This window comes from Uloborus diversus, chromosome 1 (assembly GCF_026930045.1).
Source record: "Uloborus diversus isolate 005 chromosome 1, Udiv.v.3.1, whole genome shotgun sequence".
In the NCBI taxonomy this organism is placed as follows: Eukaryota; Metazoa; Arthropoda; class Arachnida; order Araneae; family Uloboridae; genus Uloborus; species Uloborus diversus.
Genome location: NC_072731.1, coordinates 192847008 through 192862923, shown reverse-complemented (window position 1 = coordinate 192862923; position 15916 = coordinate 192847008). Strand labels below are relative to the sequence as shown.

Genomic DNA, 15916 nt, shown 5'->3' with positions numbered 1-15916 from the left:
TGTTTAGTTTGTTAGTTATTTGACGTTTGTAAATTATTTGGCTTTAAATGGTTTGTCTATTCATCAGTCAAGGGGCAGCAGTTTTGTCATTTCATTTTCTTGGGAAAATATCCCCTTCACATTCTAACATTTTTGTGCTCTCTTTATTGTCCCTAAAAAAATTAATATCCTTCATCTGTTCAGGTTGTTAATTAGTTTTTATTGATTTCAAAATTTTTCTTTGGGAAAAAATTTGCAAAAACTTACCAGTCTTATAGGTTTATCTGCCAGTCTTATAAGTTATCGGCTAAAACGGAGTCTTTTAACATTGCTTCTATGGAGAAATATTCGGTTTCGGAAGATTTACCCTTACAAAAAGGCTATCTGATTTTGTTTATTGAATAAATGGGGCCAAAAGTGTTTGTTTTTTGACTTTATGACTATGAGCATTTAGAGCATGCACTTAGAGTGAGAAAAAACATGAAAGATAAGAAATATTTATTTTTTATATTGCGTTGTGGAAAAGGGTATGTGGAAAAACTTTTACAAATATATTCAATTGTTTTATACACTTGTAAACACCACCTCAAACTGTTAAAAACCATTTCTCAACTACTATACATTACTGTTTCTTACATAAATACTTCCTTTACTTCGTAAAAGGAAGTAAAAAACTGAATTTTTATTTATATTTTAAATAAAGCGTTTTAATCAACATAAAATACTGCTACGCTGCACAAAATCAATAATCAATGGGAAAGAAAGACATAAAATAAACCAATACGGTACATACAGTATGAAGTAAGAAAAACAAATGCACAAGAGTCTTACTGTACAGATGATCCAGTAATGATATTTGTAACTTTAGAAAATGAAGATGTTGATGATTTAAGTTGCGTAATCAAATCGTTAATTCTAATATATTTTTTAATGCAATTGCTTCACTACTTATTTTATAACGTTCCCCTCTACGACAACACCCCTATTCCTGCTTTCTTAAATTCACAATACAAGAGCAGCTTCCATTTTCATATTTTTTGCATTTTTCTAAGGTGAACTTTTACAGATTTCTTTTTCTTGACTTTCAATTGTACACATGGACAATTCACTCATACCTAATTGTCGTGCTACCTTCGATGCATTTTGTAGTTGTTCAAGCACATAATCTTTAGCTTTTCTTTAACTGTCAGAAAATTCCTTTTTCTTTCGATCTTCACAAGATAAAACATCACTCTTAGGTGTCATTATATTTCAACAGCTTTCATATTTAGAATGAAAAAAAAAGGAAAATGAGGAGTAGTTATATTTGTATAAGCGATGTATCAGACAGTACGGTGAGGGAACTTCCGCTCTCAGTGATGCTATAGGGATGAAAGTCCATTCACGAAAAATGTTTTTTAGTAGCCAATAACAAAGCCGATACTTACACACCGCGATTCCCTTTTGAAACTTTTCGTATTGCGGGCAAGGAATTTGTGTTATGTCTAAAATTCTTTATAGGAAAAAAATCGCGTTATAGCCATTTCGCGTAAGTCGGATCACGTTGTAGTGGGAGTCGACTGTACATGCTCTTTTTTTACAATGTTTAGATCATTAATAATACACAAAATATCACTTTACTATTTTTTTTTCTTTTAAAAAATTTAATTTAGCTGATTTTCTTTAAAAAACCAACCTGTATTTTCAGTCACCCCTATTTTTCCATTGCATTGCTACCCTAACTAATGTGTCATATTATTTGAAGATGACTTTTAAAAACTAATGATTAAAAAAATATTTAAAAAACTACCATAGTGAATGCTAGACTGAACAAATGAATTGACAACAAATAATGTAAAAAGACAAAAACAAATTTAATCAAATTCCCACAAGAAATAAATTAACAAATAAATTAAATTATCATAAATTAATTTAAAATATCACAAAATACTTTAAGACTTTGAAATACCATATATACAGTACATATTTTTAATGGTTGAGCAGTAGTATTAAAAAAAATACAAACTTAGGGGTTAATTGATACAAGAAGCAAATTTATCAAAAAGATTTCCCAAACACCACTTGAAAAAAACTAGCATTTTCAACATTAAACATGAAATAAAAAATACTGACAGACTCAAACGTAATTTCATACTATCCAAGTGTAATCAAGGATTATAAATACAGTAAAAAAGTGGGTTCAATAAATTGATAACTAAGGAAATAAATTTATTTAAAACCTCATTAAAAAACTCTTTCTCTTTCTTTTTTTTTTTTGGAAAGAGTTTTTTTTGCCCCCGACTGCTTTCAGACCATGTTAATCTGATACATAGCATAGTTACCTTTCATAAAAAAGCAGCATTACTCAATAGCCCCCCCATATACAACTCAACTGCAAAAAAAGGTATTTAAATTATTATAATCAGAATCAATTTCAGAAATAATATGCTCTAATCTGTAACTCCAGTTCTGACATTGCAATTGATTCATCTTGTATATAAGATTGTGAGGTTTATAGAAGAAGAAAGGTAGATGTTGCTCTTGCAGGTAATTATGAAGCAATTTCATAACCTGTAAAATAGTTCAATAGCTAATTATGACAAAGTAATAAAAATGCAAAAGCAGATATGAACTAAGAAAACATCCAAAATTGTACATTTACAAGGATTAATGAAGATACTCTAGCACAAATTTACTATAGGGTCATTCTCATAAAAACAGTCATTTTGAGCTTATTAAGCTCAAAAAAAAAAAAAAAAAAAAAAAAAATAAAGTGGGTAATTAGATGAAACCTTTTTTAGAGATAGATGCATGTAAGGATTTAATGAAAAAAAATATTGGTTTTGTTGAACAAAAATATTTTTTGAATAGCATCCCCCTCAGCATCATAAACTCAACCCTCAGCATTATAAACTTGCTTAAATGATGAATTCATTAAAATTGGATTCAAGTTGTTATACCTAACTGATATTTGAGTTTATTTGCATACAAATACTCTCAAACTGAGGAGCAACTTACAATCATGCAATTTTCATGCATTGTTTTATTTTATTTTTCTATAAAAACAGATGAGGGAATGACAGATGCAAAAATCCTTTCTCTAATTTTATGTTTTCATATCGATTCCAAGGAATTATTTCCGACAAATTAAAGACGCAAACATGTTGCAATATTTTTGTGGGTTTCCAGCTCTAAATTACTACATTTTTTGCGGAATTTTTTTTATTTCATTGTAATCCTGGGAAGGAAGTTGACTGTTGTGAGGGAATGATATCAACCGCTAGAGACAAACTTAAAAATAATTAAGTGAACTAATTTTTAGTAAAAACTTAATTTTTAATGTTTTTTCCCTCAATGCTTCAATCTTTTGAAATAAAAACCACAAAAATGTGAACTCTTCGTTTGCCGAGAAAACTTTTCCTCATATTTTTTTACTAACAGTGGGGAGAAGTACGAAAGTGACATTTGGTTACTTTAAACTTGCATTAAAGAGATTTAAAATAAACTATAGAAATTTTGCTTTTTATGATCTAGTTAAACTCTACCCTGAAAAGTATTTGAACCCCTGAAAATATGTATGAGTTATAAAACATTTGTAAACTATTGCAGGGACATGAAAATGACCGTTTTTGTGATACTGACCCTATAGCATACATGCATTAATTTTGAATCTAATAACTTTAAAAAAAAACATCAGGAAGTGTCATAAAATGCATATTCAAAATCACAGCAAAAAGGTTTACAAAAAAGAAAGCATATGGAGTGCAGTTGAAATTGTGATCAATAACAAATGTCATTAAAATGCTGTCATTTTAAACAACAATTATTTGGCTAGTTGGCAACACTATATTCTTCAAAATGACATAACATTTTTATTTTTGTTTTTCATGATCATTGACTTCTTTGGTAGCTTTAAGCATGTAGGGAGGTCAAGATGGCTTTCTCCCAGGATCAAAGAATTTTAATTATTGAGCAATATTTTTCAACTCTTTTCTCATTGGTACTATCATAAAAACCTTTAAAACACTTTATTTCCTTGGGAAAACTTTGTTTTAGTGGTCAAAACAACGTACAAATTTCCGTATTTCTCTTTTAAAAAGAAAAAGTAAAGCATTGTTTCAACGGATTCACTTGAACAAAACGACGTAAAAATGAAAACAATGCATAAATTCAAAACATTGGCAAATCGCTTTGACAAATATCATAGACTGGGTGGCCAATCTCCAGATATAATTCTCTGTGATTTCCAGGCTTTCCAGAGTAAAATTTTGAAAATTCCAGACACCACAAAATGTATTTCTGATACTTTTATTTGACTGATTTTAAAACATAATTAAATCACTATAATATATAAAGTATCTGTATAAACACATACACAGATATGTTAAACGCCCCACAAGTGTACTGCATGGTCAAAATTGTCCACATGTGCCTCCCTTTCTCCTATATACTGGCAAAATTTAAAATGTCATAAATTATGTAAATTGTTCTTTAGAATTATACAAACAGCATTGCAGTCATTTTTCAGAATTAATTCGCTTAAATTCTATTTTATTTCATTCATAAATTCATACCTGCCAATTTCAAGATAGTACTAATAAGAATACAAAAAGAAATAAATAGGAGTAACAAATGGGGGCTTAAACAGCAACAGGAAAAATTTCAAACTTAAGAAAAACAACTCTGATATCACACTTTATTGCTTTACAAAATTTTCCTATTTATTAACAGGATATAAAAAGTAATTTAATCATTAATTTACTTCAACTTAAGTGCTTTTCAAATGCAGATAAATGTGGAACATGAAGAAAATGCAAAGATGTAAAAGACATATAATTGAGAGCAAGCGATACAGACAGGGCCGTATGCAAGGGGGTGGTTTACAGGGTTCAAACCCCCTCTGAAATTTCTCATCCAAAGAAATGCCCATTATTTATTTTATTTATTTATTTATATTTTGGTAACAAAAATAATATTGTTGTTATTATTATTATTTCAATTTTATTTGTGAAATGAAATTAGTATGACTGAAAAATTGTACGAACTCATTGTATATTTATGGTAGTTATTAAGAAATTCATTTATCATGTAACAATATGGCATTTTGTAAGAACATCCCCTCCCTCCATTTAGATAATCTATTGCAACAAAAATCAATAGAATACACATGAAACCAAATATGATACACCATATAAATGTTTCAAAAAATGTGTTTGGTAAAACTCCCTCCGAAACAAAATTCTGGTTACGGCTCTGGATACAGATACTCTTTAGGAATGAAAGCTATGGAACCTCAGTAAGTTGACATCCACGTAAGTCGACATGTTTTCATATTCCCTTGGGATGTCGAGTTATCAAGGTTCCACTGTAATGACAAAAAATTCCAATCTAAAAAATTTTCTTGCTCAGTCTTGCTTTATGCTTGTTTTCTCTAAACCAGGGCATGAGCACATTTATCCAATACCTAGCTGAACTACTAATCATGTCACGCATGTGTATTTTGCATAATATGATGCAGTAATTAAACACAATACACATCGCTTTAAAATGCTCGCTTTCAGGCAATACAACAAAAATGGATTTTTATCCTTTTTACGACATATGTTTGAAACAGAAATAAATAGAAGCAGCTTTATAAATAACAGATATGTGAATATTATTCTAAAGTACTACATTTTATATGCTTATGATAGACATTTGTAAATTAGGAAATGTATTGAAATTAATGAGCAGTAGTTTAGAACTCAAAACGACATTGCTTATGAATTGAATACCTCTAGTAAGCGTTCAAAGATGTACGTATTGTTCCAATATTCATTGCTGGGATTGGCATTAACTTTCCATAGCATTACAGTCTTTATATAATAAGATGCTAGATCCCTCCAGTTTTCCTTATCTCGTAAAAGCTAAAATAATGCAATGAAATATAAAATTAGAGAAGTATGTTTTAAATATTTAACTTTCTGTGTAATAATTTAAACTAAAAATATCTGATGTATTCAATAATTAATAGTTGATACATAACAGTTAAAATTTGATTAAAGAATATCTATGAAATGTACACCAATAACTAATAGTTCACTCTAAAACAAATTATGATTAGTTTTTAACTTTTTTTTCTTTTTGTATAACAAGACTTGCTTGCTGCGTAACCTTTGTGAGTACGTCATAATATGAGCTTGGAAACATTGAAGTTTAAAAATTCCGACTAAAATTCGTGACAGCAAACTCGTACTTTTTACTATATAAATATAATTTGAGAAGCTACAGTTAAGAATAAAGAAGAAAAGTGAAAATTAAAAAGCAGTGCTTTTCAAAAAAATTAAAAAAAAAAAATTAATAAAGTAAAATAAAGAAATAACTAAGAACAAGTTGAGTGGGGGGGGGGGGATCCAACCCATACATTTTGTTGATTGGAAAATAATTTTTTCTTTCTGACAGGATTTCATTGTATTTTTTCACACCAAACTTCACACTATGTCATATAATCTTTACTAATAATATAGCTGAAAGACACTCTGTCCGGAGGATGTCTGGATCTCTGTGATGCGCATAGCGCCTAGACCGTTCGGCCCGATTTTCATGAAATTTGGCACAAAGTTAGTTTGTAGCATGGGGGTGTGCACCTCGAAGCGATTTTTCGAAAATTCGATGTGGTTCTTTTTCTATTCCAATTTTAAGAACAAAAATATCGTAAGATGGACGAGTAAATGACGAAATTATCATAACGTGGAACCGTAACATGGACAGAAGCCAATTGGCGAGATACGAAATTATCATAACGTGGAACCGTAAGATGGGTACAAGCCAATTGGCGAGAAATTCACCATACATTATTTGTAAATATACAGGCGAACCAAAAGACCTTTCGATTTTTCTATTACGGGGAAAGCCGTGCGGGTATCACTAGTGTAACATGAGGTCCTATCTACTCCTATGGATAACCCCATCTTCTTCATAACTTTTCTCTACTTTTTGTTTTATGGAGTTAATCGACTTGGAAAGTGAGGCATCCATATGATGAAAGTGGGGTTAAAATCAAGTCCCACAAAGCTGACCGTTAAATTAGTTTTAATGAATTTTGGATACCATTTTTAAAAAGGACTCATATTGATTACGTATTAAGTTGCAATTTTGTTAGATTTTTCCCACACAGTGATACAATAAAATGATAGGGTAAGAAAGGGGTAGTGTAAAAACTAATGCATATTTATGCAAACATGAATAATGCATATTAATGAATTTTGGTTACCATTTTTAAAATGGACTCATATTGATTACGTATTAAGTTGCAATTTTGTTAGATTTTTCCCTCACAGTGATACAATAAAATGGTGGGGGAAGAAAGGGGTAATGTAAAAATTAATGCATATTTATGCAAACATGAATAATGCATATTAATGAATTTTGGATACCATTTTTAAAATGGACTCATATTGATTAAGTATTAAGTTGCAATTTTGTTAGATTTTTCCCTCACAGTGATACAATAAAATGGTGGGGAAAGAAAGGGGTAATGTAAAAATTAATGCATATTTATGCAAACATGAATAATGCATATTAATGAATTTTGGATAATATTTTTAAAATGGACTCATATTGATTAAGTATTAAGTTGCAATTTTGTTGGATTTTTCCCTCACAGTGATACAATAAAATGGTGGGGAAAGAAAGGGGTAGTGTAAAAATTAATGCATATTTATGCAATAATATTTACTGTTGATTTTGAAGTTACGAATACAGTACTATAAATGAATGTTGATTATATTAAAAGTTTAAAATGCTAAATACATATACATATATATATCAAAGGTGAATTATTACCGGAACGATGTTTTTGTAATACAAAAAATCACATATAAATTAAAATAAAATTTCAAGTTAAAAAATTACTATTGAACATATTTTCAAATCAACGTTTCCAAATGAATAATAAAAAAAGAATCTATTTTAAATTAAATACATGAAACTACCTATATATTTGAGTACTGTGTGGGAGACTTAAGTATTGCAAGAGAGCAAACATTTCTATAAAATGAAAATTACCTACATTTACTGTTCTTGTTTTACAACTTGATCATTTCGTAAAATTTACCATACATTTTAATGTATATATATATGTGTGTATATATATATATATATATATATATATATATATATATATATATATATATATATGGAAATAATTCAATTTTTTGATGAAACTTTAAATATTATACCTATTGTGAAATACATTATTTGTAAATGTACAGGCGAATCAAAAGACCTTTCAATTTTCTGTTACGGGCAAAGCCGTGCGGGTACCACTAGTCTTTACATATTTTGAAAGCTTACATAGCAAGGCTTACGCGTGAAAAAGTTAATTTGAATCTACACAATACTTTCTGGTTGGTGACTTTTCAAACATAATGAGTAAAAGCAGAATTTTCAGCGCATTTTACTTTTTGCTATCGTAAAAGGAAAGCATCTGTCAACAAATTAAAAAATGTACACAGAGAAGATATACTGACAATTTACACAAGTACCAAAGCTGGTTCGCAAAATTTTGATGTTGAAAAGATACTTTGTTCTCCAAGGTCATTTGAAGTTAATAAGACACAATTAAAAAAAATGATTGCTGCAAAATGGTGAATAACAACACTAGTGATCGTTAAAAGATTAAGTTTTACAAACTGAACTGCTTATGAACATTTGAAAAGACCTAGGTTTAAAGTACAGTCAAGAAAAAATGAAATTACTTTCCTAATAACCCAATACATATGTTATAACTTATCCATAAAGAAAGCTGAACTACAAATGGAAGAAATTACATGAAAATGCAAAACAGTTTGCTCAATAACCCATCAAATTAAGTATATCACTTGTAGGAATGAAGAAATTTCGGCCAAAATAATGAGAACCTACATTTTTGGGGAAAAGTAGCACATCTGCATCAGGATCTGGAGTGAACTTGATCTAAGTGTAGGGAACTTAAATAGATGAAACGATGTTCTAAATGTGCATTGCACAACTAAGAAAAATATTCTAAGATACAAGTTCCAGTGGCTTCATGAAAAATACTATTACCAAAACCTGACAGCATTGGAAGGGATAAAAATGCAAGCAAGAGAAACATAAAAATGATAAGCCAAAATTGAGCCAAAAACTGCCATCTTACGTAATTCTAGAAGCTTCTCTTATGGGGCAAATAAACATCAACAAAGTTTAAAAGGTTCGATATCATAATTGCAGCTAAAGGGGACATACAGTAATCTCTCACTTATACGCGACCTCCGTTATACACGTTTCTCATTTATGCGTGGTCTTCTCGCGGTCCCGTCCAGTGATTTAAAGAAGTAATGCTAACTCTTATTCATTTATATGCGAAACCTTAAAAGCACCTTTCACTTATGCACGATAATTTTTTCCCCCAAGTTTTAGTAAAATCGCCAATCTACGCTTTGCTTCTAGCAAGAATTTACCCTTCTTGTTCTGTATCTTGGAATGCATTCACACACCCTTAATCCACATAGTCCCGATTCTTCCAAAAACACGTTCTTTTTCGCAAAAGTGTGCAATTGGGGGAGGGACGAGGGATTAGTTTTGTGATTGACATCGAGAGAGGAGAACAGGTTACAACGAAAAGGTTGACGTCACAAAAAGTCACAGTCAATCGGTATGAATGACAAGCACTCATCTCAGAACATGCTTGATGTTTTTGGTCATTCACTTATGTACTGTACAGTGTGTAAAAAAGGCGAAAGGCATGAACTTGTCACTTTCTTTCAAAATGGATAGCATAAAAAAATTCAAAGAAAAATGCTTCAAATCAAAAACAGCGTTAGCTGATCATTTCCGTCTTCCAGAATCTATTTTAAGGGGGATTTTGAAAAACAAGGAATCTATAAAGGCAGCTTATCTAGAATGTGGAATAAAGGCCAAGAAAAGGAGTCGAATTCAAAGCGGAAAGAACAAAGAATTCAAAAAAGTTTTAGTTCTCTGGTTTAAAGAAACTCATGCATCCAACATTCCTGTACACGTTGAACTTCTAAAGGAGAAAGCCTTGGAATTATCGAAGAGTTATGACATGGGAAACTTTTCTGCATCTCATGGATGGTTTGAAAATTTCAAGATTAGACATGGATTGTCCACTCAGAAATCTTTCTGGTGAAAATGAATGTGCCAATATTGAATCTGTTGAACAATGGCTCTGCCTGATTTAATAAAAGAATACAAACCAAAACACATTTACAATTGCGACGAAACTGGACTTTTCTATCGAGTAATGCTCGACCAAATTTTTGTGTTCAAAGGAGAACCATGCCATGGTGAAAAAAAAATAAAGAAAGGTTGACTGTTTTGCTGTGCTGCAATGCCGATGGTTTGGATAAACTGCCTCCATTAGTCATTGGGAAGTCAAAGAATCTCCGATGCTTCAAAAATGTAAAGAAACTTCCATGTGATTATGCTAATAACAAGACGGCATGGATGACTTCGGGGATTTTTCTGCACTTCCGGCACAAATTTAACAGCAAAATGGAGAAAGATAAACGCAAAGTTATCCTATTTATGGATGAATGCCCAGAACATCCAAAAGATCTTCCGTCTCTCAACTATAAAGGTTGTAACAGGAAATATCCAACGTTGTTTAGCACAAATAAACAGATTTCAGAATACACGTGTTTCGAGGTTTCAAGGAACCCTTTTTTCAATTCAAAGGTGTGAGTTTCTAGATGTAAAGACACCCAGTAAAAGCTAGTGTGTTTTTTCCTACTAATTGCACAAGCAAACTTCAACCTATGGACCTGAGCATCATTTGTTGCGTGAAAGTGCATCAAAGAAAAAATTTAGTCTGGCATCTTCTTGCTGCTGCAAAAATGAAACGTTCGGTGAAAGATGATCTGAAGAAGATTACTGTCCTTGATGCCGTTCACATGGTATGCCCGTCATGAGCAAACATTACTGAAACTTGTATCACAAACTGTTTTAAGAAGGCAGGATTTTTGTTCCCAGAAGAAAAGGAATGCAAAGACAATAAAGAAGCTCAAAGCGAGGCGATGTAAGCGAAGATGATTGGAATGCGATATCTGGAGAGCTGGCTTTGTGTACTTTCTCCGAATTCGTAGATGTCAACAAAACTTTAATTACTACTGAGATGCGGGATTTCAGTGATATTGCAGTGGAAATTGGTGACAACAAAGACAAAGATGTGGAAGATGATGAAGGAGATACAGAAAAAGCTCCCCCCACCCACACAGTAGCATTTGAAGCATTGGAAACTCTGTGGGATTATTGTCAATTTAATTCCGGAAGCGAAAGAACTTTTGCGCACCTTGATGAACTTGAAAACACTCTCATCGACAGTTCCTGAAAACAAAAAACAAACCCATATTCATGACTTTATTTGTAAAGAAAATAATTTGACAACAAGAGCTTGGTAGGTATGTATTAACTTTGAATTTTTACATTATAATTTTACAAAACCAAAGCAGAAATTTTGTGCGTATTTATTATTAGTATTAGTAGTGTACTGTTGGTATTAGTATAACTAATGTTAACTTTTCGTGTTGAAAATTATTTGTGGGTTTTTCACTTATGCGCGAAAATTTCGTTATGTAAAAGTATGAATGACAGATGTTAATGATTTTGAATATAGCGGTCACAGTAACAAACTCTTGCCTTGCCAGTGATGTAATGAAAATTGCATTAGTTATAATTCAATGCACCCACCAATTAATTATATTTGGTTTTCCACCACCACCCCTCAAGGAATGATTTGAAGGGAGCAATATGTTATATTCCAAATTTTTTATCATAGAGTTTAGATGTTGTTGGAATTTAGCTCTTTTGTATATTTATTTACACCATTGAAATCATGGTATTCTTTCTTTTCTTTGATGAGGGGGGGGAGGTGGAGGATTTTTCGGGTGGATGAGCATCAGTCTTTTATGGAACTATAGGAGCCATTAATTTTGGTTTCATCATTTGTCCAAAATATTAAGTGAGAATGAATTTCTGCAATGCAAGAAATTTTCAGATACTTCGGTGATTTCATAGTTGTTCCTAACCTCAGTCTAATACTCAATAATGAAAACACCATTAAAATTTTCATGTCAAATAAAAAGAGAGGATCCAGATTTAAAAATAATTAAAAAATACTTACTTTTAGCAGTTTAATTATAGGTTTTGCACACAATTTATTATGTAGAACATGCTCTTCTGTATTTGTAAAGTCAAGCCTCCAAGCGATACTTGTTTCACGTTCACTCAAAGCATCCCCTCTGTATACTTTAGGAACCATATAAAAGAATGGCTGCAAGAAAAGTTTTAAATTTTTCAAAAAATTGTTTACAAAATAACTTAACAGTACAGATAGAAATGAAGGAAAAAAAAATCTTATAAATAGAAAAGTCTTGGCCAACAGCAAGCACTGGGCCCAGTTATGCTAGTCCTAGTCAATTTGTTAATTTCAATGATTCTTTCAAACAAGAGCCCTTTTAGAACTATTCACCCCCAAGTAACAGACATTTCCGATAAATTATTTGAAATGCCTACACCCTACAATCCAACTGAAGTAGAAATTTTTCTTTTATTTCAAAATTAGTTTGGGATTTGAAAAGCTTTAACTCACTGTTCAGTGTTTCCTGGTTCTGTCATCTATACATAAATTTATCCTCCATTTTAATTTAATTTAAATACTTGCATCAAGTTCTACCTTGTTCTTCTTTGTTCAGGACTTACATATTGTGCTTTTTCAGTCTGGCATCATAATCAAAATCAGAAAAACTATTCGCCAACATTAGATAGCGCTGGTGCTTAACATGCCTTGCCAATTTATGATTTTTCTGCGTTAAACCGATGCAGCTCATGCATCCACCAATCAATGTCAACGTTTCAAAGTTTATTTATTTTTGATTGGACATCACACATCTTGACTGCCAGAGACGCTACAGGGAACCCCTGCAACCACCAATCAATGGTAACATAATATAAACAGGGGTTCCCTTTAGACTTTTTGTTGCCATGATTTTCAGCAATTGGCATGGCCTATAAGGATTAAGTGGGGCCATGTACCAACCAAGTAGTTTTTGTTTGAACTTTTAACGGTTCAAATTCTTTGAGGTATAGAGACTCTCCTCGACACTCTAGTTTTTATTTATTTATTTATTTTTCCTATCACACAGTGCTTCAACAGCTGGCAGGAAAAAATTAAAATTAATAAAGAAATAAAAGGCTAGCTGGCCTTAAACAAAGCTACTATGCTTCAAAAAGTTGAAATATTAAGACCGAAACTCAACAGCGTATTTCAAATGGGTTCCAACCAAACTTTTGTGTAAAGGTAGAACTTCCTCAAAATTACTTGAAATAGACCTATTAATAAAAACCAGCATTTTGCTGGTTTTGTTACTTGCTATACTGACTGAACTTTAAATCATAACTAAAAAAGGACATTAAAAAACAATTGTCCTAAAACTGAACAGAGTCCCACTTACAACATCAATCAACTAGGAATGATTACCTCAAAATAATACTTTTAGTTTTGTTCCAATCAGTCAATTTTTAATCAAAATTCAAGTTTTCCTTTCTATTTCTATGCAAGTCAGATTTGGAAATTTGGAAATCAATGATCAAATTTAGAAATTTAAAGGTAAGCACAAATAATATCCAACATAAATGAATAAATAAATAATGACATGCACTTTTTAGGCATGCATCTACTCTTCCTAAAACTATGGTGCCAACCTAATAACATACCATTATTTTGCAAAAAATAATTGCCTCTGACTTTCATCAGAGTTTCAAAAATGTTGCCGAAATAAAACTAACAGGTCTATAATTACCAGTAGTACCCTTCGACTTTCTTAAAAAATGGCATTTGAAGGGATAACCAGATGCAAACTGCCAAGGCCAACACAGTTTGAAACATCACAACAGACTTGATATTGTTTGACATTTAAGAATAAGTGTACTTGTACCAAACCCTAAGAAAGTACAGAATCTTGTAAAGGGATAACAGAAAAACAAAGCACCTAAAATAAAAATAAGGACGTTCAAAGGCGTTTAAAATGGAAAGAAAAGACTATCTTAGGACTGTATAAACCACCGTCACTCTCCACTCCTATTTCACCCTCGTCACCAACAGCAAAAAGTTCCTAATTTCTTTCTACTTAAGAAAAAACATGTGCCTCAGCAAGAATCCTGATGGGAAGCTTGAGGCAGAAGGGAGGTGAGGGGGTATTTCCGCAATCGCTTGAAAGTGGCTGTGAAATGGGCATGGCAAAACAATGAGCATGCAAGTCTTCAGCAAAAAATAAAATACAAACAAGAAGGGTTGAAAATAATGGTCTACAAAAAGTTATAAAGGTTTAAGTGATAGGATCGGATGGCATAGTAGTCAAAAATGAGCGAGTGTTATGGAAGCGGATGCAATGGGATTTGGAAATGCATAAATGCTGATGCTTTCTATGTCATTCTCGAGCCTTTTCCCCTCCCCACCCACGAAATGAAGTTCCTTTCTTCTCTCAACCTTAGAAAGAACACGTGAGTCAGATGGGAACAACGAGATCGCGATCGATCGCTTGAAAATGCTCGGCGGCCGAGAAAGGGAAAAAAAAAACGCAGAAAATTGCGGATCCGCAGAAGATTTTCATTTCTGATTGCTTTAAAAAACTGATATGGAAATGTGTTTTAGATAATTTCCTTACACTTTTTCCCGATCTTAAAACAGGTATTTATAATAATAAAGATTACAAGTTGAATGTTCAGAAGTTAATATATTTTTTAACATAAACATTACAAAGAAATTATTTTATGACTGTACTGTATTTCATGTACAGTGAAAAAAAAGGAGATGGCAGAGGAAAAATACATTGTTAATCTCTTGATTAATGTGATAAATAAGCATCTGGATAATCAGCACTCTACCCAATAGATATCTATAAACACTTGAACAACACATAATTTCAATGTAATAGCTATTATTCCAAAACCAATTCTGGAAGCAAATAGCCACAATTCTAGAAGCTAACAGAAATATTCAACAAATATATTCATGGCACAACAAATGTTATGCTTACATTCTTTATGTCGGTAAAATGATGTTCCATTTTGTCATTAAAATATGAATTTGGGAAAATAAAAACAGGAGCTAAATCAATGCTGATAGTGTATCCAAAAATTGTATCTACATCCATTGTTCTGGCAGGACCACTTTGACGAGTTGTCACCTGTAACATTTTTGCAGTTAGAGATTCAATCAATAAAAGAAAGAGAACAGCAAAAAGTTAAATTATGATATGATAAATGATACAGAAAAAAATAAATATAAACACTGGTCAAATAAAGTACAAATGGCAAAATTTTTAGGAGCATAAAAGGAGAAAAAATAATACAAGTCAAAGTTAACTCATCATTTTAGTTTTCAGAAAATGTAGCATATTTTTACCACAAAAGTTTTATTTGTTAGCTATTCACCAGGTCTTTAAAATATTATTGATTGCTTATATTTACCCTTTGATATTACAATGGCCTCAAAATGTTAAGGTACAACATGCTTTTTGAAGCTCACCATTAAAAAAAAGGCAGTAACAATAAAATGCATATTTTGCATGAATGATAATAACGAATTTTAAAACCATTTATAAAACTAGTATATTGTGGCCATCACTAAACTTTCTTCTATATATATATATTTATTATTATTTTTCTGATCCCTCCCCATGCTTGATGAGGAAGCAATATTCCCAACAAAAACAAAATTACACATGCAAAAACTTGACGGCCATCCCAATGTCTGAATTATTGCAAAAGCAAAGCAAAGAGCGAAAATTGAAAGTTATTTTAAAAACCTTGCTTGAATTAATTAAATATTTTATTTGTTAACAAACATAAGATGGCAACAGTTAAAAATTTTAAATCATTGAGATAATATTTCCGATCATTTCCATACAATTAAAATCACGAGAAATACGCAGACAAC

The 15916-nt window shown here is 31.4% G+C and overlaps 1 protein-coding gene across 1 annotated transcript in view; it reads right to left on the bottom strand.

Annotated features, from left to right (window-relative positions):
- Positions 1 to 1849: 1849 nt before the first annotated feature.
- LOC129223991 (cyclic GMP-AMP synthase-like) overlaps positions 1850 to 15916 on the bottom strand; it is a 30593-nt gene continuing 16526 nt past the window's right edge. The window contains exons 5-8 of the mRNA XM_054858386.1: positions 15015 to 15164; positions 12101 to 12250; positions 5733 to 5864; positions 1850 to 2529 (exon numbers count right to left, since the gene is read on the bottom strand). Coding sequence (XP_054714361.1) covers positions 2347 to 2529; positions 5733 to 5864; positions 12101 to 12250; positions 15015 to 15164 — 615 coding nt within the window. The 3' untranslated portion in view covers positions 1850 to 2346. The remainder of the gene's footprint in view (positions 2530 to 5732; positions 5865 to 12100; positions 12251 to 15014; positions 15165 to 15916) is intronic.